Source organism: Castanea sativa, chromosome 9 (assembly GCF_040712315.1).
Source record: "Castanea sativa cultivar Marrone di Chiusa Pesio chromosome 9, ASM4071231v1".
Classification (NCBI taxonomy): Eukaryota; Viridiplantae; Streptophyta; class Magnoliopsida; order Fagales; family Fagaceae; genus Castanea; species Castanea sativa.
This window is the reverse complement of record NC_134021.1, coordinates 37836902-37852029: the sequence shown is the minus strand read 5'-3', so window position 1 is coordinate 37852029 and position 15128 is coordinate 37836902. Positions and strand designations below refer to the sequence as shown.

The 15128-nt window shown below is 32.0% G+C and overlaps 2 protein-coding genes across 2 annotated transcripts; both read right to left on the bottom strand.

The window, feature by feature from the left end:
* Nucleotides 1-5963: 5963 nt before the first annotated feature.
* Nucleotides 5964-6981, bottom strand: LOC142609169 (uncharacterized). The gene is made up of 2 exons (XM_075780785.1): nt 6946-6981; nt 5964-6728 (listed from the first exon to the last, which is right to left on the bottom strand). Exons 1-2 carry the CDS (start codon nt 6979-6981, stop codon nt 5964-5966), a joined length of 801 nt encoding a protein of 266 aa, XP_075636900.1.
* Nucleotides 6982-7050: 69 nt separating this feature from the next.
* LOC142609168 (disease resistance protein At4g27190-like) lies at nt 7051-10503 on the bottom strand. Its single transcript, XM_075780784.1, has one exon. It carries the CDS (start codon nt 10501-10503, stop codon nt 7051-7053), a length of 3453 nt encoding a protein of 1150 aa, XP_075636899.1.
* Nucleotides 10504-15128: the final 4625 nt, after the last annotated feature.

Genomic DNA, 15128 nt, shown 5'->3' with positions numbered 1-15128 from the left:
TACACCCCCTAAATGTCATTGTCTTTGTACCAAAATCAACGGCCAAAATGGCACAATAGCACTATTTACCGAAATATATATCAATCTACCACTGTTTCGAATATATATAAAGATCTCCTACTTTTTGGATACTCGAGTTTGGGGAATTCGAGTTTTACTTGATACAAGAGTTCCATGGAAAAATTTAGATGGTACTCGAGTTTCATCAAAAAAATTTCAGCAAATTTGAAGGCTATTTTTTCAAAGAACTCGAGTTTACGGAACTTGAGTTATACAGCAAACTCGAATTTCACAAACTTGAGTTTCAAAAATGTGATAGATCTCTACATATTTCCAAAACAGTGGTAGATTGATATATATTTTGGTAAACAGTGGTATTTGGCCATTTTGGCCCCAAAATCAACAATTCCTAACTCGATTGAGCAAGGGAGAGAGAGACAATGATAGTGATGTAGATCATAGAAAAAACTTGTTCAAATTTAACAACCATGTTGCAAATTTCTTTCACCATTGCACTGAAAACATTAAAAAAGAAGAAGAGGAGATTTTAGCTGTGGTTGATCCAATTACAAGTCGATCAAGAAAGCTCTCCAATTGCTTTGCCACTTTCAACTTTTCAAGGACAACCTCATATTTCTCAAGATTTGCTTCCTCTACGTAATTCTTTATTTCCTACTTTTCGTCTTTTTCCATTTCTCAGTTTCTTCAATTGTGCTTTCAAAATGGCTGATGGGTTCGCTTCCTTTTGTCTTTATAACTCATGCACTTTTTTTTTTTCTTTTTTTTTTAATTTATGAAAACTCATGCACATTTTCTTTACCTTCAATTGCTTTATTAGTTCTGGTTTTGTATACGTATATGGGCGGCTTTTATGGATTATTTGCCTTTCATTTTCAATTGGGTTTAATGGGTGTTTGTTCTTTTTTTGTTTTTTTTCCCTGGTTTTATTTAGTTTTGTTTGAAGTCTTAGCAATGCTTTCCATTTTTTATTCACTATATTTTTTCAAATAATATTAATAAAAAATTTCTGGGTTTTTTTTTTTTTGAGAAAAAAATAATTTGGGTATTAAATATTCAGAAAATAAGCTAAAAATTGAAACAGAGTCATTTTGGGGTGCTTAGCAGAGCATTACTTACGAAGACAAATAGGAGGTCTTAATTAAAAAAATTGGTAGTTAAAAGACCTAATTGAATAAAAATGATGTTAAAGGCACGAAATAAATTTTTATTAAACTTTGAGAGTGTAATTTATATTTTAAACACAAATAAACATAGAAAAAGAATAAAAGGAAAAATAGATAACAAAAGGAACAACAATAGTGCTGAAGGATTACTGTCGAATTGAGGCTATATTGTCCATTCTCTAATAATAGTGGTGAATGCTTTACAAAAGACAAAAAGAAGAGTAATAAAGGTTAGTTGGATTGTATGCACAAAAAGTACTACAACAGATCGATTAACCATTGCTAACAGAAATTAAATTAGGTTGGTAAAACGTAGAATATTTTTCTTTAGAAAAAACGACTAAAGTTCCAGTAAAAAATTTAGATTATATTAAAAAGAAAAATATCAGTTAATAATACAGATTCAAAAATCAGTTTTTTTTTTTTTTAAGAATGAATTGAAAATCAGTTAACCAATTGGTTTTTTCACCTTATGACAAAAAACAATCATAATAGACCAGATGTCATAAAGTGAAATTCTATTCTATCTGTCACCCCAAAAAAAAAAATGACAGTCTAAATTAGGCCACAAGTTTAAGATATTATTTATAGTTCATAGTCCAATTACTGTATTAATTTAGCCACTCTGGACCTTTTTTATTTTTTTGGGTTGGGGGCGGAGGATTTTGAGTGTCTCTCAAAGCACAGATTAAGATAAAAGAGAGGAAGTCAGCAGGTCATGTGTTCCTAATCTATTAGGTTATTTGTAATGCATAGCCTATATTTTAAAATCCAAACAATGACCATCCAAAACTATGCACTTACTACATATAACTCCTAATAATTATCTTGGCTTGTTAAAAATTGGTTCAAAATTTGACTTTTTTAACATTTTTTTTTTATATATCAATTGTACAATGGAGGAAGGGAAATTTGAACAATGAATCATTTTCTAACACTTAGTATCATGTGACTTGTAATAATTTAAAATGTATTAACTTGAATAAAATGACAAAATTTAGATGCAAATTTAGTTGTTGTCAATACTCAAAACTCTAAAAAAATAATAATAATAATAACATGACTACATATTTTGAAAATCTAATCGTTAGATTACATGTTCTTTATTTTCTTAACATGAATGTCAAATTTCGTGTTAATCGGATGTTATTTACTATTTGATCCATAAACTTATTTATTTACACATGATTTTATACTACAAAAACTTGAAATATAAACATTTGAGGTAACATGTCTATTGATCTTTGATCATCTAGAAATTTTGCAAATATGAAGAATATAAGAAGAAAATATATTCTAATGGTGGATTTTTTGAAATTCATATCAAATAATAAGATATGTAATGGAGTTATAGCCAAACTTTATCCTAACTAAAATGTGTACATTTCTCTCAACAACCACATATTTAAAACATCATATATGTCAATTTTTGAATATTATGAAGCTATTTGCAATCTAGAGTGTAACTTTAGAAGATGATTACTAAATTTTGAAGATTAGAGAGGGTAACAGAAACCATCCTATTGCTTGGGGTTAAAAGGCGAAATTTACTAGGAAAAAAAAAATTTAGAAAAGCCTCCTAGTTGGTTGAGTCATTGACAAATTGAGCATATGTAGCCTTTACTGTGTTCAATCTGACATTTGTGTAATTAAAACTTACAAGGTAATAGTAATAGATACCCATAAAAAAATACACACAGGCATCTATGTCTATATTCTATATATATCTAAAAGCTGAAGCATAGTATTTGATGTTGTTGCGCTCTTGTTGAGCCATATCAGTGTCACATCATTAACCTAATTTCAATATTTTATCTCCTTTTTAATTATTTTTTTCCTCATTAATTTGCCACTTTACAATTCTACATTCTCTAACATTTATTTACTTTTACCACCGCACACCCTTGGTACGATGGTCACTCCATAAGTATAAGTACTTGTGGGGTGTGGGGGGGTAAGGGCTAAGGTTCAAAGCTCTGAGAAGGAGTTTCACACACATATATACTTAAATTAGGCTAGAGTAGAATTCTATCTTGTAAAAAAAAAAAACATTTACTTACTTTTTCCTTTTTATCTCTCTATTACTCTATACCTTAACCTTACAATTTCTCCATTTCTTCATCTTCCTTTTATTTTGACTCTTCTTTTCCCCATTTTTTTTACTATAAAATTTTGTTATTTTCTCTTCTATTCAATCCATATTTTGCTCACACAAAAAAGGTGAATACTCTCTCTCTCTCTCTCTCTCTCTCTCTCTCTCTCTATATATATATATATATATGTATATATATTCTTTTTTTTGTGGATGTTTAATTCTTCAAATTGATGAATTTTTATTTTTAACTCTACTTTAGGTTGATATGATTTGGTTATATTTAAGTTTTTTTATCTTTTTAATTTTTTTGTTTGTTTGTTACATATTATCCTATGAAATTACAGAATGATTTAATGTTATTCTATTATATAGCATGACTTAGATAATTTGGTATTTACAACTATACATTTTCTTTTGAATATTCTTCTACTCATCTTCTTTTATATAATTTTGTTATTTGTCTCATTTTCTCTTCCAAAAAAGGTGATGGTTCTCTCTCTCTCTCTCTCTCTCTCTCTCTCTCTCTCTCTCTCTCTCTCTCTCTCTCTCTCTGTTATATTAATTCTTTCTTGCAACTCTATTTTAGATGATGAATTTTTTTTTTTTTTTTTTTGTCTCTACTTTTAGATAATATACTTTGATGGTGTGTTTTTTGAGTTATTTATCACATGTACCCTCTATCCCTCTTATAGTTTTTGTTTGAGGTAATTTTTAGTTATTTTAGAAGTGAAATGATTATGTATTTGAATGTCTCTATATAAATTATTTAAGTAATATCAATCATAAATTGGTGACAAGGTTTGGTTATCATGATAATCTTCTTAAGAGAATGTGAATTTGGAACTTAAAAATTTTAGTTGTACAAAAAAAGAACCATACATAACACACTATACAAAAGTTTGAATAATATAGATCACTTGAAAAAAAAAAATAGTATTTCTATCTTTTATCTCAAAAACAATAATGGAATAATATTAATCAAATGCATCTAAGTTTTTCAAAAAAAAAAAAACTCAAAATAATAAAATGATATATTTGTAAAGATGAAGAGATGATAATAATTTTAGAAATAAAAGCTTCACTAACTTTAAAGAATAAATCATACATTATATCATGTTACAAAATAGTTGTATATTTTCACACATCACGTGAGTTTGCGACTAGTGGTAATAAATGTCAAAGAATAAAAAGTGAAGTATGATAAAGAAAAAGTTAAAGCCAAATAGAGAAAATGAAAATGCAGAGATGAGTATTCCTCATTAACAAGAAAATGTATATTCAATATCTTGGAGACATTTTGTGGTTTCCATCAATTCCACATGTATATGATTTGGCCTCCGTAAGGAATTCCTACAACCAAGCTGTTGTCTAATTGGCACCACAAGTATTCTCCAATTTTTGATACAATTGAAATAACACTTTCCATTTCTTTCCTTTCTTCTTTCCAATTCTCTGCAAGGAAAGATTAAGTTTATTATAAACTTCCAGTTTTATAAACCGAGTTAGAAGTGATGATTTCGTTAAAGTGGACGCACTAATTAGATAGTTTTCACAAAATGAAATGATTGATTAAGCGTAGAAAAACACAGACAAGTACCTGAATGCCACGGTCAATTAATAATGTTCCCAGCATGCTTGGATTAACAAAAGGACCTGATTGATTGCAGTTTTATGAGTGAAATCAATGTACTGTTGAGGTAATATATGTATTACCACATTCTCTTGCAAGGGAAAAAAAAAATTGTTTAATTGGCAACTCTATAGCAACTTTTTTGGGGCTAAGTTGTACAGAAGCAATTGAATAATATATCTAATATAACCTCTTTATTATTCAGCCCCCATAATACAGGTTGTAGTTCTAATTAGCATCTTCTTTCTTGAGAGGAAAAAAGTGTACCGGACACTACTTGCCCGTTTGGATACAGCTTTTATGGCTGCGTTTGCGTTTTGCTTCCTTTTTTTTTTTTTTTTTTTTTTCAAACCCAGCCGCAAGGTTTGACTATTCAGCCATGAACAGTGCACAAATGCACTGTTTATGAGTCCCACAAATTTCACTTTTTAACAACTTTTTCATTAAAAATGGATCCCACGGTACTATTCACACATTTAAAAATTATTTTACTACAGTATTTTCAGTTTTCAGTTTTCAGTTTCAGCAAAATAAGTTCTATCCAAACGGACTCTACATGATTTTCTATTTAATGATCTGCGTCTTTCAAAAATATATATATGAAAAAAAAAAAAAAAAAAAATTGTATGCGTTTTTCATTTTTATGCATTTTTGGATTCTGACCAAATATACTAAATTGATATATAAAAAAAGGTAACATGCTCACCTCCTGTATGCCTTGCCCAGCATCACATATCCTTCTCAGATTTAGTGGTTTCGGTTTACACTTGTTGCTACGTCTCTTGATCTACCTGTTTTCCCTGTATGAATTGAAGTATTTATGTGATTTAAGTAATCATAATATTTGCAACTAGAAACATGAAAGTAACTATGTGCTTACTATTGGTGATGCTATAACTGGTCGTAAGTGAAGAAATTACCGTTTTTCAAAACATTTTTTTGGTATTCGAAAATTGTGTTTTTCCTTTCTTTCCTTCTTCATTTTAATTAAACTGTTGTGTAATTTCTGCTAATTAATTAAACAGAAATATTGGCATATTATATACTTCTATGGTTACACAAAAGTGTTAAATTCTTCCATTAGTGAGATAATTGCAGTGAGAATGTGCCATACCTTTCCTTTGAATATGTGCTTTATGGTGGCATTAAGGTCTCCCTTCCACTGACTTGTTTTGAATTCAATGTCTTCATATACTCCTTCCAGCTCAGGTGTCTCTAGATTGGACGGAACAAACATCCTTAAATTGGGACATCTAATTACAATCATTTTCTTTAGGGATGGCCACTCAAAAGCATTGGCTTCATTGCAAAAACACTTCAGATTTGGTAAGTCCCTGAGCAAGATTGAGTTCACTTTGTGGAACAAATTTTTTTCTTTTTTTTCTTCTTCTATAGCTCTTATAAGGATTTCTTCAATTTTTTTACATTTAGTAACTTGTATTTCCTCTAACATCACAAGCAATTTTGCTATGGATGGTGAGAACAAATATGACAGACTGTTACATCCCCATACTACTAACAATCTCAAGTTTCCAAAACCTTTTTCGATCCTTTCTGGACCCTTCTTCCATATGTGCATCAGTTTTGGTAAATTATATAGACTCAATTCTCTTAACTGATCAAGAACTGATGCTACTTCACTTTCCTCGAAATTTAGTTCTTCAAGTTGAAATATAACTTCCAGCAACTGACAATCCTCTAATACAATTGATTCTAGATTCTTTAAGCACCCAATTATATGTGATGGAAAAAGTGAATGTATCTTTGAGGGATTGTCGATATCACTAGCTCTTGGATCCTTCAGCTTAGTCAAAGTACGCTACAAATAAAGAAGTACTGTTAAAAGAAGTATTATAATCAAAATAATCATTTCTTTTAGATCTATCAAAATTATTTGGAGCCATGGGCTTGACAGCAAAGCATGAATATATCCATCTACGGATGGTATAAACAGAGTGGATACACAAATTAAACAGCAATCAATTTTAGGTGCATAAAGAATAGAAAAATTAAGAAAAGCAATCAATATTAGGTACATCAAGAATAGAGCAGATGAACAAATAGAACAGCATTGCACCATTGGGATATGTGCTTAAATCTAGAACTTTTAATGTTAAGGGAAAGAAATTACTATTATTTAGTCAGATACATACCTCTTTGTTCACTGAGGAGCTTCCTTGGGATTTTTTGGTGGTGCTTCGATCCCCATTGGTTTTCTTCTGCTTTCTTGGGCTCCAAATTTCTGAACCAAATGTTTTCAATTTGGGACAACTTTTCATATCGATCTTCTTCATGGATAACCATGCAAAAGAATAAGCTCCAGTAGAAAGACTCACTAGACTTGGCAGTCCTATTAAGTCGAAGGAAGTAACTTTATGGAACACAGTGATATCTGCTTCCTCTTCCTCTCCATCTCTTTGAACAATGTTTTCAATTGCAACACACTTATCCACCGTAATGCTTTGAAGTTCCACAAGTAGTTTTGCAACAGAAGATGGGAATAAGTAACTTAGACAGTGACATCTATTTACTATAATAGATGTTAGGTTTTGAAAACCCTGAACACCTCGTGGAACACTGTTCCACACTTCTGTCAACTTAGATAAACTCCATAAGCCTAAAGTTTTCAATTGAGCAAGTACTGCCATTCTTCGGTAGTCATGGTCGACTCCTTCAAGATCAAATATCACTCTTAGTGAATCAGCCTCATTTAATTTTAGATTTTCCAAATTCAGTAACCACAGGATTGTCTTGGATGGCAACAATTTATGAGAAATGTTAACTGCAGGATCCCCAGCTGTACAAAAACCAATGAGTTTTGGTAGACAGGATATGCGTATTGATGTTAATTGTGGAAACTTGATCCTATCAAATGCCATTTCATCTTCTTCTCCTTCCTTGAGGAAAATTTCTTCCATGTAATCACACCGTTCTATTTCTAACTTTTGGAGTTTAACCAAACCTCTCGCTATGGACAATGAAAAGACATTTTTCAAACGGCTGCATTTTGATAGCCAAAGAGATTTGAGGTTGCCAAAAAAAGCAAGCTGTGAGTCTGATCTGACATTTTTTAAACTGCTGCGTTTTGATAGCCCATGACATATTTCTTTTAATTCAACCAAATGAGACAGTTCCAGTGACTCCAGGATAGGGAACGCAGATTGTGGAGTCTGATTTGATGTGGTATCAATAACATATTCTACATCCTTACTATGACGAACTCTTAGAACATTCAAGCATTGAAAACCCTTTTGGTCTAACTCATACAGAATATTTTTTAAATTTTTTACTTCCCGCAATTCTAAAATTTCAGATTTCTGTAAGAGTTGATGAAGCATCGAACTCTCTGGAATCTCAAGCATGTCAACTCCCCAAAGTACCAAACTGTTTTCAAACAAATAATTATGTGACTGATATTTGAATTGATCAGTAAGTGGGGGCCTATAAAACCCACCACTTATCAGATTACCAGTAAATATATGAAATCTTGGCATTTGATTTTTGAAGAGAAAGTCTTTTGGGAATGACTTGGGGTTTGGTATACAAATTTCTAAAGCCATTAAATGATGAGAGAAAGACATTAGTTCAGCAAGGCTTGCATTGGATCCCTTTCCCTCTCTGTTGCCTTCAGTAGGTTCCCATTCCATAAGGACTTCTCCCATATACAACTCTTCTAGTCGAGATAAACTCGATAGGAGACCAGGTGGAATTCGTTGAAGATCAAAGCATTTTGACAGATCTAGCAACTTTAAATGACTTAGATTTTTGGTTTCTCTCGGCAACTCCCTGATTCTAGAACCAAAAAAGCTAAGCATTTCTAGTTTCTTAAGTGCTCCAATTGCAGATACATCTTCAAACTTACAATAATCCAAATGCAGTGTCCGAAGGTTCTCAAGAACCTGGATTGATTGTGGTAGTGACAGAAAGGACATACCTTGCATAGACAATACCTTCAGTTCCTTCATCCCTTTAAAAAGATTGGCTGGGAACATCTGTGTAGTAAGTTTGCTACATGATAGCTGCAGAAGCTCAAGTTTCGGACACTCTATGTCTTCAGGATGATTTTTCATTTCTCGAGACATTAGGGAAATTGCTTTATAATGGTAATATTTATCTTTCTCTGGCCATTCTTCCATTTTATTATCACTTTCTACCAGAAAACCAAGTTCATCTGCCTTTGATATGGCAAAATCTCTTACAACATCATGCATTTTGACACATTCTCCCTTCTCACTATCCAACAGTAGAAACGATCTTTTAAGATCTTCAACGATTGCATGAACTTTATTTCTCGCTTCTGCCACATTATCAATCCTTTCAAACAACCTTCGTCCCACACCATATCTGACCAAATATTCAATGGGAATATCATGATCTTCTGGAAATAAACAGCATAGCAAAAGGCATGACTTAGCTTCATCACTTCTTAACCAATCGTAGCTGAGCTCCATTCTGGAATAGACCTTTGAATCTAGACCAGAAATATTTTTCGGGGTAGACTTTTTAAGCTGCTGAAGAGCAGCTTTCCACTCTACCTTGCTTTTGTTTTCTAGCGCTCTTCCAACAGTTGTTATAGAAACAGGTAGACCTCCACATTCTTTCGCAACCTCCTTTGCTATTGGACGTAGATTGGGAGTATCAATACAATTACCTGCATTATCTCTCAAAAGACTCCATGCTTCTTCTTCAGTTAAGACTTTGATGGGATAAATCAACTGAGTTTTCATTTGAATGCAGGCTTCTTCACTTCGTGATGTCAACAAGATTTTGCATCTATTGTGCTGTCCTCCATAAGGAATTCCTACTGCCTCTAGATCAAGTACATCCCAAACATCATCCAATATCACAAGGATTCTCTTGTTATCCATTAATCTTTTTTTTAATCTTTCTTTTCTTACAAGTAAATTCTCTTCAACAAGTTTCAAACCTAGCATCTCTGCAATTTGACCTTGAATCTTTCTCAAGTCTTGATTCTGGGACACCACTGCCATTACAACTTCATCAAATAACTTATCTTTTGCTCTTTTCGCTACCTCTTTGGCCATTGTTGTTTTTCCTATCCCCCCCATACCGCATATTGCAATCATGTTGATCTTGTCATCCCTTAGAGCCTCTAAAACTCTTATTGTCAATTTTATTCTTGATTGAAAACCCTCAAAACCTTCTATGGATGATGATTCTAATCCCTGTGGAGCTGCAGAATGGGATACACTATCAAATTCCTTCTGTGGAAGCTTAACAATGGCCTGGGTCATCTTCTTTGCTTTCCTACTCATGGAATAACGGGACTTCAGATTTGGACACCACCCATTCTCGGCTATCCTATTTGCTTCTTCTATGAATCTCGGCAGACCTTCAATGATCTTATCCGCATCTTGTACCCACAACTCAACCAAAGGTGAGATTACCTCTCCATTCCGTCTGGCTCTGTCAACCTTTAATTGCACCTCGGCCCTCTCAGCACACAGCATCCGATATTTTTCTTTGAGATTCTCCAAGTTGTTTTTGTGGTGAATCAGAAGCCAAAACTGTTTTCTAAGGGGTGCCACCAAGAATTTTCCAAAGATTTCTAGAATTGGACTAGCAATTTCCATTTCTCTTCTTTGCTCGTTTGGATTCTCTGTAAATAAAGATAATTTTTTAACATGCAGTTATTCAAAACTGAGTTCATAGTGATGATCTCACTTAAGTGGACCTACTGATTAGATAGTTTTGGCACTGCAATTATCACTATTTTTTTTTTTGGGGGAATGTGCTTTGATCAAGACTAATTCAAAACTTGTGATAAGTAAGTTGGTGCTATGATTTAGAATTACTATTAGAAAAGCTGGGTGCAGATTATAACCTTCACAAACATGTTATGATTAAGAAAAGATCATTAGAAAAGTTGGGTTTGCTAGGCTCTTTGTTGAGGTTGATCTAAAGGCTGAATTTCCAGGTGGGATTGAAGTAGGAATGGGTGATGGAAATCCATTTCTTGTTGAGATTGAATATCCATGGATCCCTGTGAAATGCCAAAAATGTAATTTCTTTGGACATTCTGCCGCCAACTGTGGAAATATTGAAACAGTTGATCCAAGAAGGATGACTCAGAAGATTGGTGCCTATGAAGGCCAAGAAGGATGACTCAGAAGATGGGTGCCTATGAAGGCCAAGAAGGTTGCAGATGAAGTAAAGACTGATTAATTTAGGTGAAAGAAAGCCCAGGTGAATGCTTCTAGTCCTAAGTTAACTCCAAATCCTCTTCTTCCAAGTAATAGATTTGTTGTATTTAATTCTGCCAAACTAAAAAGTAGCAAGGCTGGCAGTAGGAGGAGTCGTAACTTCCCCACCAAAAAGAGCTTCTCCACCCTTACTGTTTAAGAAGTAATTTAAGAAAGTTGGCTGTGATACTAGTAAGCCATCAGTTAGGAGGGCTTTGTCTCCTTCCTTTCTCATCAATTGCTCATGAAGTGGTTAATTTGGAATATCAGGGGTTTGAATTGCCCCTTGAATCAGAAGTCGAAAAGAAAGCAAGGGAAATGGATCTTAACCTAGTGTGCTTGGTTGAAACAAGAGTAAGGGAGGAGAAAACTAGAGATTATGAATTCCATTTTACCTGGATGGAAATTATGTTATTCTGTCTCTCAACATGGCCTAGGTAAAATCTAGGTAGAGGACATTTTTTCTGTTCAAATTTGTCAAGTAATTTCTCAAGCTATTCACTGCAAAATATTTTTCAAGGATAAAACTGCCACTCTTCCTTTATTTATGGGGCTACTGAGGGCATTGAGAGATCAATTTTGTGGGATAAGTTGGATCAGTTTTGCAGTCAAGTGAAGGGTTTTCCATGGATTTTGGCTGGAGATTTCAATGTGATAAAGAGTGTCCATGAATAGCATGGTGTTTTGGTTGTTACTTGTTATGAAAGTAAATTTAATTCATGTTTAGGCGACCTTGAGTGTGAGATCATGCTGCTGTGTGGTGTTTCTATACATGGAGTAACAGAAGATGAAGACCAGATGAGGACTATATACCACATTTGGCTTCAAAGGAATGCTATAGTCCATGAAGGTAGAATTTGGACTGGAGCAGATTATGAGAAACATCATTAAGGATGTCAAAGCCAGGCTGGGGTTTGAAACAAAATTTGAGAAATCTGTATTAAAAACTACCATTTGCTGTAATTGGGGGATTGATCTAGACAGTCAGTGCTACTGTGCAGTCAGTGTGCTTATGCACCAATTTATTGCTTAGTCTCCTAGTATCCCTTAGTTTGAGTAAAGATGGGAAGATGTTGTTGTTGGTGTATTGTTGCACTGTTGTGCTGGTTTGGCTCGTTTTGTTTTGTTGTAGTGGTTTCTTTCTTTGTAAACTTCTAGTTTGAGTGTAACTGGGAGGCTCCCCTAATATGGACCCTCCCTACTCTGTGTTTTGGGAGTTTTTACTTTTTTACTTTTTTTTTTTTTTTTTAATGAAATCTAAGCTGAATAACCCTAAGCCATCTATCATTGCATAGGGTTGAAAATAATTTATGTGCCCATATTATCAGGGGTGGCTCTATAGATCTTGGGGCTTAAGAGGAAGATTAAAATGAGGCTTTTTATATTTTAAAATATTTAAAAAAAAAAAACATTTTTTTTACTTAAAATCTATTATTCTCGCTTTTTTAGACATAAAATCACACATTAAATTTTTGTTTATACATGCATTTGAAAAAGAATCTAACATTTTTATATATTTTAACTCTGCTTGATCCTGAATTGCATAAATAAAAATAATAAAACATATTTATTTCATCACGCAACAAATTAGAATATTGGATTAAACAATATAATAAAATAGTGCAACTAAAAGCAATAACACTAATAAAAAACCAAATACTAGAAAATTATAATGAAATTATATTTTATTTAAGTCAATTTTGATTATAAATTTATTTAGTAGTATTTAATTATATTTATTCGATACTTTCTTTTTCATAAAACTCTTTCTTTTGTTAACAAATGGACAATGGTATATTATATACATGTATCAACTAAACAATTGGTTTTCTTATCTATATCTATATTCTATATATTACTAAAAGCTGAAGCGTAGCATTTAATGTTACTATGCTCTAGTTGAGCCACCTTATACTTTTTTTATAAATCCTTTTTTCCTTTATGATTTCTCTCTATTATTTATTAAAAAAATTAAATATAGATCATGGGCAAACATGTTGATGCACTCTATTAAGATGACTATTCATCTCCTTCTCCAAAAAAAAAAGATGACTATTCATCTGCTACTAATCTACTACATATACTAAATCATCTCAATTGTTATCCATACAACATGAGTTATTATCTTTAGTTACAACTATTTACATCCTTCCATCCAAAATTGGAATTTGGAAGCAAAACAGTTTCTTGTAACGTAAATACAGAGTTAGAGTCTTCTATCCAAATCACCCCTCCACTTTCAATAGCTAATCCAAATCTTATATATTCTGCCTGTAAGTTCTCTCCACTTTATCCCCCCCCCCCCCCAAAATTTCTGTACTTAGCCAATGCCCAGTGAATATGCAAGACAAAGGTATGCAAACTATCAAGACTTCAATTCCACTATTGATTATTGCTTACAATCCCAGAGGAATTTATCGATTCTTTATTGAAATTTTGGGTACTCAATTTCTTTTACATATCACTCTTGATTTTTGTTTAGGTGTGTTTCACAATGTTGAATTATCACTATATTTGTATCGCAACTTTTGATGACTTTTTGAATGGTTGGTATTTTTTGTTTAACGTTAAGACTAAATGCTAATTTGCTCACAATGTACATGATGTTATATTTCTAGAAGGTAGCCAACCAATCAATGTAACTCTTTTTTTTTAAAACAATAATAATAATTATTCTATGTTTTTTCATTTAGTCACAAATACAAATTGTTTTTTTTACCAACCATTGGCACTGGCACCCCTATCAATGTGTTTAGCAATATTCATGAACTCTTCTCTTGGCTATGTATTTTGACTTATTTTCTTTACATATACGAGTTTTGGTCTGTAAAAATGCGTGCCTTTATTATTTTCAAGGTATCTCTCTCTCTCATTACATTTTTCTTTTGTGTATCATGTTTGTATTTATCTATCTAACTTATATATATATATATACATACATACATACAATCTTTTGATGCCTTTTTTTTTTTTCTGCCCTTAAGGTTGGCCCTTACAACAAATAGATTTCATACTAAACAAAAACTCAATTACGTTGTCATCATTTTTGTTTGTTTTTTTTAATTTTTAAGGGATATTGAAGGAGAATAAAAGTGACTTTTAGAGTAGCTTGGAGTTCCAATCTTTCTAGGAAGGCATAAAAGTTTGAACTACTTTATACAAAAATTATTGTGTATAAAATATAAATGTCAATTTTTTTCATCATAAAACTTATCTGCTTGGCATATTTTGCCTATGAAAGCCAAATATAATCACTTGGCATTTCTTCAATGGCAGAATTTTCTCCCTCTAAAGACTCATATCTTAACGAATTTGAAGCTCTACTTAGTAAGCTTCTATTCTCTCTCTTTCTTAGTCTATTCTCACAATTCAATATTTTATTACAATCACCAAATAAAAAATATCTAGATTGTTATTTTGATTGTTTGGTCTCTTTGTGTTAATGGATTCTCATAATTCTGATCATATTTTATTCATAAGGTAATCTATTAGGGTTTGGAATTATTTTATGTAATGGGATTGTAATTATGGGTTACTTGGATTAAAATAATTCCTTTTGGAATTTTTTCTTACAATGTGTCTCCAAGTAACTTGATTCGTGGTTCCCATGCGTAATAAAGATTAAATTGTTTTTATAGTTGTTTGGAATGAAAAAATATCAATATATTTTGTGGGAGATATTTTTGTAACATTAAATTGACTTGATTCTTTTAACATTCACATAGTGATAATCAATTTATAAATTGTTAGATTTTTTTAGAACTCAAAATTTTTATACATAACTCTTTTTTTCTTTTTTTTGAGAAACATTTTATAAGTAACTTGTTGTATAGAAAATGATATTTGGATTTTTTTTTTCTTTTAAGAAGTGAAATTGAAGTAAACGTGTTCAATAGACTTTGTTTGTTGTTTGAGGACTTAGAATGTGGTGGAGTTGGGACATATTCCAACTCTATAAATGTGTAATAATCATTGCTTTGATTCATACAAATTTCTATAAATTTGATAATATATAT